At 44.0% G+C, this 14,647-nt stretch overlaps 1 protein-coding gene across 1 annotated transcript in view; it reads left to right on the top strand.

Annotated features, from left to right (window-relative positions):
* The window catches only part of LOC141253217 (uncharacterized), a 243,018-nt gene that overhangs the window by 217,629 nt on the left and 10,742 nt on the right, over positions 1-14,647 (top strand). Inside the window, exon 13 of the mRNA XM_073670911.1 lies at positions 3,572-3,688. Coding sequence (XP_073527012.1) covers positions 3,572-3,688 — 117 coding nt within the window. The remainder of the gene's footprint in view (positions 1-3,571; positions 3,689-14,647) is intronic.

Here is a 14,647-nt window from a genome sequence, read left to right as displayed (position 1 = left end):
GAGCATGATTTGGGGGGCATAGCCTGCATGGGGCATTATGTGGGGGCACAGCCTGCATGGGGCATTTTGTGGGGGGCACTGCCTGCATGGGGCATTATGTGGGGGGCATAGCCTGCATGGGGCATTATGTGGGGGGCACAGCCTACATGGAGCATTATGTGGGGGCCCAGTCTGCATGGAGCATTATATGGGGGCTAGTATTCTGTATGGAGCGTTATATGGGGGCCAGTATCCTGTATGGAGCGTTATATCAGGGCCAGTATCCTGTAGGGAGTGTTATAAGGGGGCCAGTATCCTATATGGAACATTATATTGGAGCCAGTATCCTGTATGGAGCATTTTATGGGGGCCAGTATTCTGTATGGAGCGTTATATGGAGGCCAGAATTCTGTATGGAGCGTTATATGGAGGCCAGTATTCTCCATGGAGCATTTTATGGGGGCCATTATTCTGTATGGAGCAATATATGGGGTCCATTATTCTGTATGGAGCAATATAGCAATATATGGGGCCCATAATACTGTATGGAGGACTTAGTGGTACCCATAATACTGTATTTAGAGCTATACTGTCCGGTCTGCACTGTGCACTGCGAGTTCTGAGCTATTGTAAAATTTACAATAGATATCGCTCATGTAATGTAAGAAGTGAAATCTTTGGCATTGTACTATATATATTTCCCTGTGGTATTTGTGCATCATGAATCGTGGTATGTAAATAAATGTAGGGTGCTTCCACGTTACTAGTAGCACAAAGCTCTGGAAAAGTGAAATGGCCCTTGCCCCTCAAAAGAAATTCAGAAAACTCTGTGCTCTCAAATAAAAATGCCCACCTCCCTTTTGAGCCCCACAGTGTGCCTAAACCACTGTTAGCATCCACGTGTTTGGCATTTCTGTAGCGATGAGAGCCAGCCTAATTTACGGGTTCATGTCTCCAGAAGCACGAGCTGGGCATAATGTACTGGGCACTACAATGGCAGTTTGCAGTTTTCACTCAGTAACATCCACTACTGCTTATTTCTGGAAAACACCCATGTAGTTAAAATCCTCGCCACACCTGTAGATAAATTCCCAAAGGGGTATAATTTACAAAATGGGGTCACTTGAGGGGGCATTCTGCTCTTTTAGCACTTAGGGTCTCTGTATTTGGAGTCTCCATACTATTCTAGGATAATCTGTGCTCCAGGAGGCAAGTAGCGCTCTGTACAGCCACATATGGGGTATTTATACATTCAGCAAAAATTGTGGAACAAATTTTGGTGCCATTGTTACCCATTTCCCAGTGTGAAAATGTAAAATCCGGGGCTAAAGCAAAATTTCTGTGGTAAAAATGTAATTAATCTTTCTTCATTGCCAAATGGTGTAAAATTGTGTGAGGCATATATGGTGTCGATATGCTCACTGCACCCCTAGATGTGTAGTTTATAAAATGGGGTCTCTTCTGGGGAGTTCTGCTGTTCTGGCACCTTAGGGGCTCTGCCAATGTGACATGGCACCGTCAAACCAGCCCAGCAAAATATGAACTCCAATATGGTGCTTCTTCCCTTCTGAGCTTTGCACTGTGCCTCAAAAGTAGTCTTCGACCACATATGGTGTATTGGCGTACTTAGGAGATACAAATTTTGGGGTCTATTTTCTCCTCTTATCCTTGTGAAAATGAAAATATTGGGGGCTAAAACAACATTTTTGTGGGAAAAACATACTTTTTAAATTTTTACAGATACACGTTGTAAAATTCTGTTACGCACCTGTGGGTTCAAGGTGCTCACCACACATCTAAAGACATTCCCTGAGGGGTCTAGTTTCCAAAATCGTGTCACTTGTTGGGGGTTTCCACTGTTTAGACACATCAGGGGCTCCCCAAACACAACATTGCATAAGCTAATTATTCAAGCAAATTTTACATTCAAAAAATAAAATGGCGCTCCTTCCCTTCCGAGCCCTGCCATGCACCCAAATAGTGGTTTTCCCCCACATATGGGGTATCGGTTTACTCAGGAGAAATTGCACAACAAATGGTTTGGTGCAATTTCTCCTGTTACTCTTATGAAAATGCAAAATTTGGGGCTGAAAACATTTTTGTGGGAAAAAATGTGAACATTTTATTTTTACGGTTCAATGTTATAAACTTCTGTGAAGCACCTGGGGGTTACTGTTACTCACCACACATCTAGATAAGTTCCCTGAGGGGTCTAGTTTCCAAAATAGTGTCAATTGTGGGGGTTTCCCTTTTTGAGGCACAACAGGGACTCCCCAAACGCGACATGGCGTCCGCTAATTATTCAATCAGATTTTACATTTAAAAAGCCACTCCTTCCATTCCGATCCATGCCGTGCGCCAAAACAGTGGTTTTCCCCCACATATGGGGTATAGGAGTGATCAGAAGAACTTGCACTACAAATTTTGGGGTCCATTTTTTCCTGTTACCCTTGCAAAAATAAAAAAAATGGGTTTAAATTTAATTATTTTTTTGTGAAAAAAAATTCCTGTGAAGCACCTGAAGGGCCTTGAGCGCCTTGAGGGGTGAAGGTTTTAGAATGGTGTCACTTTTGGGTATTTTCTGTCACAAGGGTCCCTCAAAGTCACTTCAAATGTGATGTGGTCCCTAAAAAAATGGTTTTGTAAATTTTGTTGGAAAAAGTAAAAATCGCTGGTCAACTTCTAACCCTTATGACTTTCTAACAAAAAAAAATGTTGGTTCTAAAATTGTGCTGATGTAAAGTAGACATGTGAGAAATGTTATTTATTAACTATTTTGTGTGACATAAGTCTCTGATTTAAGGGCATGAAAATTCAAAGTTTGGACATTGCGAGATTTTCAAAATTTTCACCAAATTTCTGATTTTTTCACAAATAAACACCAGTCATATTAAATAAATTTTACCACTATTATAAAGTACAATATGTCACAAAAAAAAATCTCAGAATCAGTGGGATCCGTTGAAGCGTTCCAGAGGTATTACCTCATAAATTGACACTGGTCAGATTTGTAAAAATTGTCCTGATCATTAACGTGCAACCAGCCTTCGGGGGTAAATGGGTTAAACCTTACATAAGCATTACATAAATATTCCATAGCTGTAGAAAAAGACATGGACCACACATTTAAAACCGTATTTTTGTTACTATAAGATACACTTTTTTCCTCCAAAATTCTGAAGGAAAGTGGGTGGTGCATCTTGTAGTCCGGATATACCTGCTGTGGCTGTGGCTGGGGAAAAAAGCGGCAGTGGTGGAGGAGCGGGTCACAGAGGCAGTAGCCGGCTGCTGTGGCTAACACTGTGCCTGCTGTTACAGGAAAATGAATATTCACTGCTCCCCACGCCCATGGGAGTGGAGAGTAGTGAATATTCATTCTCCTTAATAGCTGGCATGGTGTTAGCTTCCGACAGCTGCTGTGTGATCATGTGTGCCCGCTATTAAAGAGAATGAAAAAAAAAATCAAATTTCTGATTATTTGTGAATTAAGAGACAGAAAAGTGTCTTTAGCAAGAAGGGATTGTCTCCAAAGCAGCCTCAAATGTGTTTTTTAGCTAATGTACTTTTACTCAACTACCATCTTTCCATTCAGGTATCTTGATCTAAGTGGATGTAAAAAAGTTTCAGATATTGGGATTCAAGCATTAGCAAGAAGCTGCCAACAACTCCGATATCTGGATCTCAGCTCAACCAGCACAGGAAAACGAGGGTGAGTTTGTTATACCTAGTTATAATTTACATATGAGTACTACCTGTGCATCCTGTGGATAAGGGTTCAACTGAAAACAACAAACTTTCCCACTGTCTACTGCATGTAAAAATTGCACAATAGATCTCCCTGGTCCACTAAGAAAATTGGCATAACATTGAGGGTGCAGAAGCATAGAAGATAGGGTTTCCTTCGACCAGCACAATGATCCAGTTAGAGTGCCTCTCCCACAACATGTAATATTAGTTTTTAATAAATATATTTTAATAGGAGTGGTAGATAACTATAAAATTAGCATGGAAACATGGACATTTTGTGGCACATGTGGGTGGTCTTTATAATGCTGTACCATACACAAAAATAGAGATGCTATACTGTACACATGTTACACGCACGCCGCTAGGTTTAGATAAGGCGAGACGTGTTTCATGAATTCGTTGGAATCCTGTGGGAACCGTTACTCAGGGCGACCATAGGTTGCACCTTTTCTCAGGCACACGATAGATTCAGTTGCTGACCAGACACATCTGACGAGAGTCTTTTTTAACAGTTTAACAGTGGAATTTAATCTGAAGCACGGCCAGAGCAATTCATGGATATTACAGCAACAATCTTCATTACAGTACAGACTCATAAAGTAGGCACAGTAACATAAGTCTCTTCAGTAGCATAATTCAGCACAGATTAGATCTCTTGGCAGCCCACTTCTATGCATACACAACCACAGGCTTTTCCTTCACAAGGACTCACTAGTACACAACATTTTTTATCCTGCATGGAGATGGAGGGGGGGGGTTGATGAGGGAGATGATCCCTATGACAGGATTCTTTCCATTCCTTATCTTTCTGCCTGATAATACTCCACACTGTTAGCCCAGGGAGTCTATCTGACCTGTGTTTAGCTTCCCTCCTGACCTGAATTCTGTTCCCTTGTCTTCTGTGAGATACAGATCACACACCACCTTTCTATACGGCTTCAGCCAGAACAGTAAATAACTCCCCCACAATCCCCCTGGGGCTCTGCTAACCACTCCCTGTCTCCTGTGACTGTGTTAACCCCTCTAGTTGCTGGCTGCTTCTGGAGCACAATTCTTCCTGTTTCCTGTGATTGTGTTAACTCTTATAGTTGCTGGATGCTTTTGAAGCAACAGCAGTACTTCTGCATGTCACACTTTTCCCTCACTTTTGAATGTCGTCCTCTTAATTGGTCAATCTGACCAATTCTGAGACAGTGGGAAAAGTTGAATAACTTTATATACAAATTGGCATTGTCAAATTGGCATAACATTTACAAACATCAATAACAACCTATTCTTACGACCTTTTGCTTGTAGAACTCCTGTAAGAAATACACAATTAAAACAATCAGCATCTCTTCCGCTGGAGCTTTTCATACGTCTTCAACCAGCTCTCTCTCTCTCACTAGGTCAAAACAAGTCTTTCCACCAGGTATTATTGTCCATACTGTCTCCCGGTGGTGAATACCACTCAAATGAGCTTACCTGATCCGTAGGCAGAGATACCTGTTTCCAATCGACAGTCCTTGGCACTTTGCTCGGTTCACCAAGTATCTCATACGTCAGCATCACAGGCCTCCTCACTTCTTGAGTCGACATCCTCCTGGTAGGTTGTTCCTCAGATAGCACGGGTTCCTCGGTTGCAGAAGTTTCTTCTGCCACACTCATTTCTCGTACTTCCTCAGATGATCTTGGAACTGCCTCTGTAAGTTCCTGTACTTCTCTTGAATCGTCCGTTTCCATCTGGTCTGGTAATTCTGCTACTCCTAACTGTCGATCGGTCTCTTCAGTGACTGGTGTTCGATCATCAGATCTGAATTGGACTTCATCTGTACTCCTTGGTACAAACTCTGGAGCCTCGGGACTTAGTTCACTGTCCTGAGGATGGTACATCCCTCTCCTTGCCGGTCCGAGAAATACAATGGTGTGTTCTTCCTCATCTGAACTTTCAAGGTCACTATCCACCTTCGGAGCTTCAGTCTGTGGTGGTCCCTTAGTCAATCTCGGACAATGTCGGTCTACTTCTGGGAAGTTTTGTTGTAGTGGGAGATAATCACAGGGTAGTAGTAAATTCTGATGGACTATTCTGGTTTTCTTGTCTCCTGTTTCCAATTGGATTTCATACACTGGGCTTTCCTCATTGCGACCACAAACACCTTGTCTTCCGAGTATGAACAAAGTTTTCCGGGACCGCCTTTCTCACGTACGTTTTTGACTAGCACCCGGCTTCCCGGTGTCAATTCTGCTCCATAACATTTTCGATCATAGTACTTCTTGCTCTTGCTCTGTCCTTGCGTAACCAATTTGGACGCTATGTTGTATGCCTCTGCCATCAGTTCCTTCCATTTCCGAACATACGCCAGACACGTTCTGTAAGTCTCTGACACCGGAGTATCGAACATAATGTCAATTGGCAGTCTTGGCGTTTGTCCATACAATAGAAAGAAGGGTGAGTAACCCGTTGCATCGCTCTTTGTACAGTTATAGGCATGTACCACTTTTGACAGAGAACTCTTCCAGAATTTCTTCTGGTCAGCTGTTAAAGTGCACAACATTGACAATAATGTCTGGTTAAAATATTCCACTTGTGCATTACCCTCTGGGTGATAGGGCGTTGTGTGAGATCTCTGAATCCTACAGTACTTTCCTAGCTTGGCAAAGAGCTGGTTCTCAAATTTTCTTCCTTGGTCGTGGTGTAACCTTGTAGGGAACCCAAACCTCAAAGCACAATCATTGAAGATCTCCGCCGCTGTTCAACACGCTTTATTGGTGGTGGCATATGCTTTATCAAATCGAGTAAAATGGTCCATCACCACCAAGATGTATTCGTAACCACCCTTGCACGTCTCGAGATGTAGAAAATCTATTGAGACCATCTCAAATGGATACGTAGTTTGGATGTTGCCCATAGGTGCCCGGGTTGATGTGTTGGGACGTTTATCTTTCAGACACCTACACTCCCTGGTCACGTACCTCTCAATATCTCTCAGCATGTACGACCAGAAGAAACGTTCATGGATCAAGTTTGTTGTCCTTTCCACTCCCAGGTGTCCCATGTTTTCATGGAGTTCTTTGAAGACCAACCCACAGAATACTCTGGGTAGTACCAACTGCCAATTTTGACCTCCTTTACCATACAGGATACTGTCTTCACTGAGCTTCGTCCATTCTTTAACTAAAACAGATACTGCTGGTGACTCATTATCTCTCTCCCGTTTACTTAGAAACCGATTTTGGTTCACATAAAGTAATGTTCTACCAATTATCTGATCTTCCCATTGTGCTTTACGGATTTTTCCTTTTGGTAGTTGTTGAATAGACAGGGGGTGATCTTGTTCTCTCGCTTTTATGGTAGTTTCCACCATCAACGGACACCACAATGGTGTGTCTTCCTCTTGATAAGCTTGTACTGCTTGGGTAGTGCTCTCAATTGCTTCCAGACTGACTTCTTCTGAGCATTCTTGCATGAACTCCTCAGGCTCTAGTGGCAATCTCGACAATCTGTCAGCATCCGCATTGCATTTTCCTGGCCTGTACTTGATGCTGAAATTGAAGTCAGCTAGTTCAGCGACCCATCTCTGACCCGTTGCATTCAGTTTGGCTGTAGTGAGGACATAGGTCAAAGTGTTGTTGTCAGTGTATACCTCAAACTCTTTGCTGTAGTAGAGATAATCTCTAAATTATTCACAGATAGCCCATTTCAGCGCCAGGAACTCCAATTTTCCAGAATGTAGATGGTAATTCTTCTCGGCATCTGTCAACGTTCTAGAAACGTTACCGATGACTCTCAATTTTCCATCTTGATGCTGATACAGGGCAGCTCCCAGTTCAACTTGAGAGGCGTCACAATGAAGAACAAATGGTAAGTTGAAATCAGGATATCCCAAGATGGGTGGTTTTACCAGGTAGTCTACTAGTTCTTCCAATACCTCCTGGTAGTCTGCTGTCCAGAGAATGGGCTGTTGGGACAAAACGGCATTGTTTCTTTTAAGCCCGGTCCTACCCACGTTCTTCTTTTTCTCCGTGGGTGTTGTTGACTCTGTCGTTCCCCCAAGAGGAGGTATAGTGGGGTGGCAATCCTGGAGAAGTTCCGAACGTAAGTACGATAGTAGGAGAGGAATCCTAATATCTGCCTCAACTCCCCAACAGTAGGGGGCCGCTTTTCTTTTAAGGCCAGTACCGGAGTGATTTCTGCTGGGTCCATGGTATATCCTTCTCCGGACACAATTTTCCCTAGAAATCGAACTTGCCTTTTGAACAGTTCACACTTCTTTGGGGTCAACTTAACTCCATGTTGTTGATACCGCTGTAATACGGTCCTCACGTGTTCAATATGCTCCCGGAAGGTTTTGCTGTGTACTTGTCATCCAAGTACGGCTGGCAGATATTATCCCTCAATCCTTCTAAACATGTCTCCATGCTCCTCTGGAATTCTTCTGGAGCTGAGCTATGCCCAAACGGTATGCGGATCCACTCGTATAACCCCCACGGTGTGATGAATGCTGTCAAAGGTCTACTGGACTCTTCAACAAACCCTTGATGGTATGCTTTACCCTGATCGAGGACAGAGAACCAGGTACTTCCTGATAGGCTATCCAGCATATCTCGAATCGTTGCTATCGGGTGCCGATCAGGTACTGACTTTTGGTTTAGTTCCCGGTAATCACAGCAGAGTCTCAATGTACTGTCCTTCTTCCTAACACAAACAATAGGAAAGGAATAAGACGATTTTGACTTTTGGACCCAACTGCTGTTGATTAGGTCTTGTAAATACTCTTTCACTTCACAGTGTAATGGTTTCAGCACAGACATGTAACTTCTGGTTACTGGGGTAGTGTCTTTCAAATTGATTTTCAACTGCAACGACGGGATACAGCCTGTATCAGAGTTATCTTTGCAGAATGCATGACACTCTTCTCTCAGCATCTGTTTTGCTACCGCTTGATCTTCAGCACACAAGTGTTCCAGGTGTACTGGGGGATCCCAGTACCCCGAGGTGGGTCGTGCAATTTTCTCCCCTGGGCAACGCCTGTTCCTTGGTAGGGAGACTGAATTCACAGTAGACCCCTGGGCAGATCTCACACTGGCTGGATATACAGTTTTAGCAGTTTCAATGTGACCTAACACAGTCTTTGGATGCAGTCTAATTTCGTGTTTCATAGTATTCATCACCGGTACTGTCACTCGAGCAAACCCACCAGTAGGAATCGTAAGCACAGGCCTCCTCCGTGTCGCGGTTACCAGTTGCCCCGCACTGGCAACCTCCTGTCTTTTAACCCCAAATGACAATGACCATTGGCATTCCTTCGCATAATGTCCTTCCTCACCACATCTTTGACAGTGGACACACACCGTACCCTGATTTGATGAACGGCACACTTCACATGCCGGGTATCTTCTGTTTTGGAACCCACTCCTGGGTCTGAGGGATACAGGTTCTGGCTTGGAACGAATCAACTTTTTCACCTCAATCAACTCGGCTTGCAGTTCTCCTATTACTTTCTCCCAGTCATCGCTGGCGGTCCTCTCTTTTGTTGGTACTTTAAGGTTCCTTCTCGGAGGTGGCACTGGAGGGTCTCCATGATTATCTTCGGACTGGCCACCGGGGGTCTCCAATTTCAGCTGACTCATTTTGGCGATTTTAGGAGCAGAGCCTTTCTTTAACTTTTGTTCTCTCTCTGACTCCAAACTAGCAACCTCATTCATTTTTTCAATTAGGACTTCATCCAGAATGCCAGGATCTTCTAGGTACTGTTTCAGCTGCAACTTGATGTCTTTGCTGATTAACCCCATTCCCAATGATCTCAAGAGCTTCTTCTGGACTACTCCAGCATCAAACCTCTCCTCCGCTACAACATCTCTGGATGCAAACAACAGTCTATCCTTCAGTTCAATTGCTCTGAACAAGAAACTTTGGGGTGATTCATTATTTTTCTGTGAGAGGTTAATGAGTCGGTGGAATAATTCTAAGTACTCTCTTCTTTATAGTGCCCTTTTAAAATCATCTTCATCTGTTCCAAGGTCAATTGACTCTTCATTTCTAGCATACTACGGAGGTTCAATCCTGGGCTGCTCGCTTTCACCACCCCCTCAATGATCTCATCTGGCTGGTAGCCTTTCTTTAAGACTGCATCGATCTGATGCAACAAGTTCATATAAGACAGTTTCTCTTTCTGTTCACATGCTCCAATCTGTCCCAGGATCTTGAATTCTTTCCTTATGGTGATTTGTGGTGTTAGAGAGGATTGTCTTCCTGATTTATTTAACCCAAGCAGGTTAAATGTTCTGTCTGAGTCTGTCACCCGTTCAGAGGTTTTGGTTGATTCCTGCAGGGCTGTTGTTAGGGCTTTGACTTGTTCTTTCAATTCCTGTAGTTCAGTCTGCAGATGGAGATTCCCGCTTTTGGTAATTGGTGCCGCACCTCCATCCTCCAACTTCAACCTGGTTAGAAACTGTGTTAGCTTCTGGAGAAACGTCCCCATGACGTCTTCAGCTTCTTTCTCCTCCAGCTCATCCATGTTTGCATTAATGGCAGCTAACAGTTGCCTGCGGTTGTGTGCTTTAGAAATCTGTTCTTCTGACATCTTTATATGTTCTGCTACTGTTCTCAATTCTTCACAGGTTAACTGAAGAAACAGCTCACTAATTCTGTCCATTTGTATTTCCACATCCATTGCTCCTAGTGAGTTTTCTTTAGGGTTGGTCCCCTTTAACTGGTGTAGCAAAGTTAAGTTGAGGTGCTGTGCTGCTGTGTTTTTCCAAACACTTTTCCTCTTCTCTCTCTACATGCTAATTCCCACTCAGGACTCCCCATACAGACCATCAATGTTACACTCATGCCGCTAGGTTCAGTTAGGGCGAGACGGGTTACATGAATTCGTTGGAATCCTTGGGGATCTGTAACTCAGATTTTTTTCCCTGCACTTTATGGTCTCCTGTTGTCTTTTAAGCTAGTGATTGATTGTTAATGAGTTAAATCTGTGCAGATCTAAGCAGATACGTCCCTATATATTGAGACTTAGTTAAGGGGCAGCATTTATGCGGGGGCATTTATGCATATAGCATTTATGCATACTTTATCGAAGTGCCATAATTTAGCAAAGTGCCCTGGCAGTTAGAAAATGGCAGTTGGACAGGGCAGGAGACAGGTAAGACATGCAAGACAAACCAACAAACTTGCTTACAGGTCATCTTTTTGGCAAACAGTATTCACCATTTGTATCTGTGCCATTTATTTTCTGGTTGCTACAATCATCCACATTCACCGTTCTCCCACAAATGCGACACACTTCATCCATATTAATCCCTCACTCCTCTCTTCTCCTATGTACAGTTGTCATGCTCTCTTCACAATGTTATACCACGCAGATCCATTCATTCCCACCATACAACGCAGGAAACGCTCTCACAAATCACTCAATCATCTGCTCACTCTCTGTATCTTCCTTCTATTAGTCGCAGGTGATATTTCTCCCAACCCAGGACCCTCCAGTAATATTAACACTAACTCTTTCCCTGTTACATTCAGAAACCCTGCTAATCTCATTAATATTCCCTGCATATCTTCTGTCTCATTCAACTGTGCCCTTTGGAATGCACGCTCAGCTTGTAATAAACTCTCTTACATCCATGACTTTTTCCTCTCTAATTCCCTCAACCTACTGGCTCTCACTGAAACCTGGATCCAGCAGTCGGACACCACCGCCGCTGCAGCTCTCTCCTATGGTGGCCTACATTTCTCTCATACCCCGCGACCTGACAACAGATCAGGTGGAGGTGTTGGTCTGCTTCTTTCAACAAAATGTACTTTTCAGGTTATCCCCCCTGTACCCTCCCTTATCTTCCCGTCCTTTGAGGCCCACACAGTCAGACTCTACCGGCCCTTCTCCCTGCGAGTGGCGGTTGTCTATCGCCCCCCAGGTCCCCCCCGTCAATTCCTGGATCACTTTGCTGCCTGGCTTACAAATATTCTATCCTGCGACATCCCCACGATAATCATGGGAGACTTTAACATCCCAATTGGCGATCCTCTTTCCCCATCTGCCACGCATCTTTTATCATTAACCTCCTCCTTCGGCCTTTCACAGCTTGCTAATTCTCCTACACATGAGGACGGGAACACATTGGACCTGATATTCTCCCGGCTTTGCTCAGTACATGACTTTACTAACTCTCCCCTTCCACTCTCTGACCATAATCTTCTTTCATTCTCTGTCAAGAACTGTGACTCTACTCAAGACACTCCCACCGTCCACACTTATAGAAATTTACGCGCCATTAACACCCAGAAATTTATAAAAAGGTTGCAATCATCATTGGCCCCAATCTCCTCCCTCTCATGTCCCGACTCTGCATTGAAGCATTATAACAAAATAATGCTCAGCGCCCTGGATGAAGCCGCACCTCCTACACAAAGAACAATTCGGCATAGACGGCGACAACCCTGGCACACGCCTCAAACACGTCTTCTCCAGCGGTGCTCCAGGTGCGCTGAACGGCTGTGGAGAAAATCAAATCTGCCCGAAGATTTCCTCCACTATAAATTTATGCTGAAAACATATAACTCTGCCCTTCACCTCTCCAAACAAACCTACTTTAACAACCTCATCATCTCACTTTCCAATAATCCTAAACGACTCTTTGACACGTTTCATTCTCTCCTCAATCAAACAGCACAGGCCCCGACCACCGACCTCAGCGCTGACGATCTGGCTAACTATTTCAAAGAAAAAATTGACCATATCCGACAGGAAATTTTCTCCCAATCCCCAAATGTTATGCATGCTCCCCCCCGCCACATTGTATCTTGCTCATTTTCTGACTTCGAACCAGTCACGGAAGATGAAGTGATCAGGCTCCTTGCATCTTCTCGCCCTACCACCTGCACCAGCGACCCTATTCCCTCACATCTCCTTCAGTCCCTTGCTCCAGCTGTCACCTCTCACCTAACTAAAATTTTCAACCTTTCCCTCTCATCTGGTATCTTTCCCTCTTCTTTTAAACACGCCAGCATACAACCATTACTTAAAAAACCATCCCTCGACCAGAACTGCATGGCCAACTACAGACCTGTTTCCAATCTTCCCTTTATCTCTAAACTCCTGGAACGCCTGGTCCACTCCCGTCTAATCCGCTATCTCTCAGACAACTCTCTTCTTGACCCTTTACAATCTGGTTTCCGCTCTTTACATTCTACTGAAACTGCCCTCACTAAAGTCTCTAATGATCTACTAACAGCTAAATCTAATGGTCACTACTCCCTGCTGATTCTCCTGGATCTCTCTGCAGCATTCGACACTGTGGATCATCAGCTCCTCCTCACTATGCTCCGCACTATTGGCCTCAAGGACACGGTTCTCTCCTGGTTCTCCTCTTATCTCTCTGACCGCTCCTTCTCTGTGTCTTTTGCCGGCTCCTCCTCCTCCCTACTTCCTCTTACTGTCGGGGTTCCTCAAGGATCAGTCCTAGGCCCCCTTCTTTTCTCCTTATACACCGCACCTATTGGACAAACAATCAGTAGATTCGGTTTTCAGTACCATCTCTATGCTGATGACACCCAATTATACACCTCTGCTCCGGACATCACCCCTGCATTACTACAAAAGACCAGTGATTGTCTTTCTGCTGTGTCTAACATTATGTCCTCCCTCTACCTAAAACTGAATCTGTCAAAAACTGAACTCCTCGTCTTTCCTCCCTCCATTAATCTACCTGTGCCCGATATTGCCATCTCCGTTTGTGGCTCAACCATTACTCCCCAGCTACAAGCCCGCTGTCTTGGGGTCATTTTTGATTCAGATCTTTCTTTCACTCCTCACATCAAATCACTCGCTCGTTCATGTCATCTACACCTCAAAAACATCTCAAGAATCAGGACTTTTCTCACCTTTGACTCGGCAAAAACTCTTACTGTCGCTCTTATTCATTCTCGTCTTGACTATTGCAACGCTCTACTAATCGGTCTCCCTCTTACTAAACTCTCCCCTCTCCAATCCGTCCTGAACGCAGCAGCCAGGATCATATTCCTCGCCAACCGCTACTCAGATGCTTCTTCCCTGTGCCAGTCATTGCATTGGTTGCCCATCCAATATAGAGTTCGTTTTAAACTTATCACGCTTACCCACAAAGCGCTCCATGCTTCAGTACCCCCCTACATCTCCTCCCTTGTCTCAGTCTACCACCCTACACGTGCCCTCCGTTCTGCAAATGACTTGAAACTAAAATCCTCCATAATCCGAACTTCCCACTCCCGTCTCCAAGATTTCTCGCGTGCTGCGCCAATTCTCTGGAATGCACTACCCAGGACAGTTCGATTAATTCCCAATACCCACAGTTTCAAGCGAACCCTAAAAACACATTTCTTTAGACTGGCGTATCACCTAAACACACTCTGTCCATCCCAGCTTTCCCCCATATTAAAATCTTCTTCAACTTCGGGTTCAAACCAACCATGCACATAAAAGCCTCTGTCAGGACTGCACACATACTGGCTGGCGACCAGTCCATGTATTATTATTTATCCTATTCAGTATATCAAGGCTGCATTATACAATATATGTACTTTTTACCTTTTGTGTCTCCCCCACTTCCTCATAGACTGTAAGCTCGCGAGCAGGGCCCTCACTCCGTTCGATATGAGATGCTTATTCTGTATTGTCTGTATATGTCCCCCTTAAAATTGTAAAGTGCTGCGGAATATGTTGGCGCTATAAAAATAAACTATTATTATTATTATTATTATAACCATAGGCTGCAGCTTCTCTCAGGCACACGATAGATTCAGTTGCTGACCAGACACATCTGACAAGAGTCTTTTTAACAGTGGAATTTAATCTGAAGCACGACCAGTGCAATTCAGGGATATTACAGCAACAATCTTCATTACAGTACATTCCGGCTCATAAAGCAGGCACAGTAACATCAGTCTCTTCAGTAGCATAAT

Source organism: Phyllobates terribilis, unplaced genomic scaffold, assembly GCF_046119375.1.
Source record: "Phyllobates terribilis strain yellow unplaced genomic scaffold, ASM4611937v1 Scaffold_1__5_contigs__length_1240528914, whole genome shotgun sequence".
In the NCBI taxonomy this organism is placed as follows: domain Eukaryota; kingdom Metazoa; phylum Chordata; class Amphibia; order Anura; family Dendrobatidae; genus Phyllobates; species Phyllobates terribilis.
Note: the sequence above shows the minus strand (reverse complement) of the source record. Positions and strands in the feature narration are given on the sequence as shown.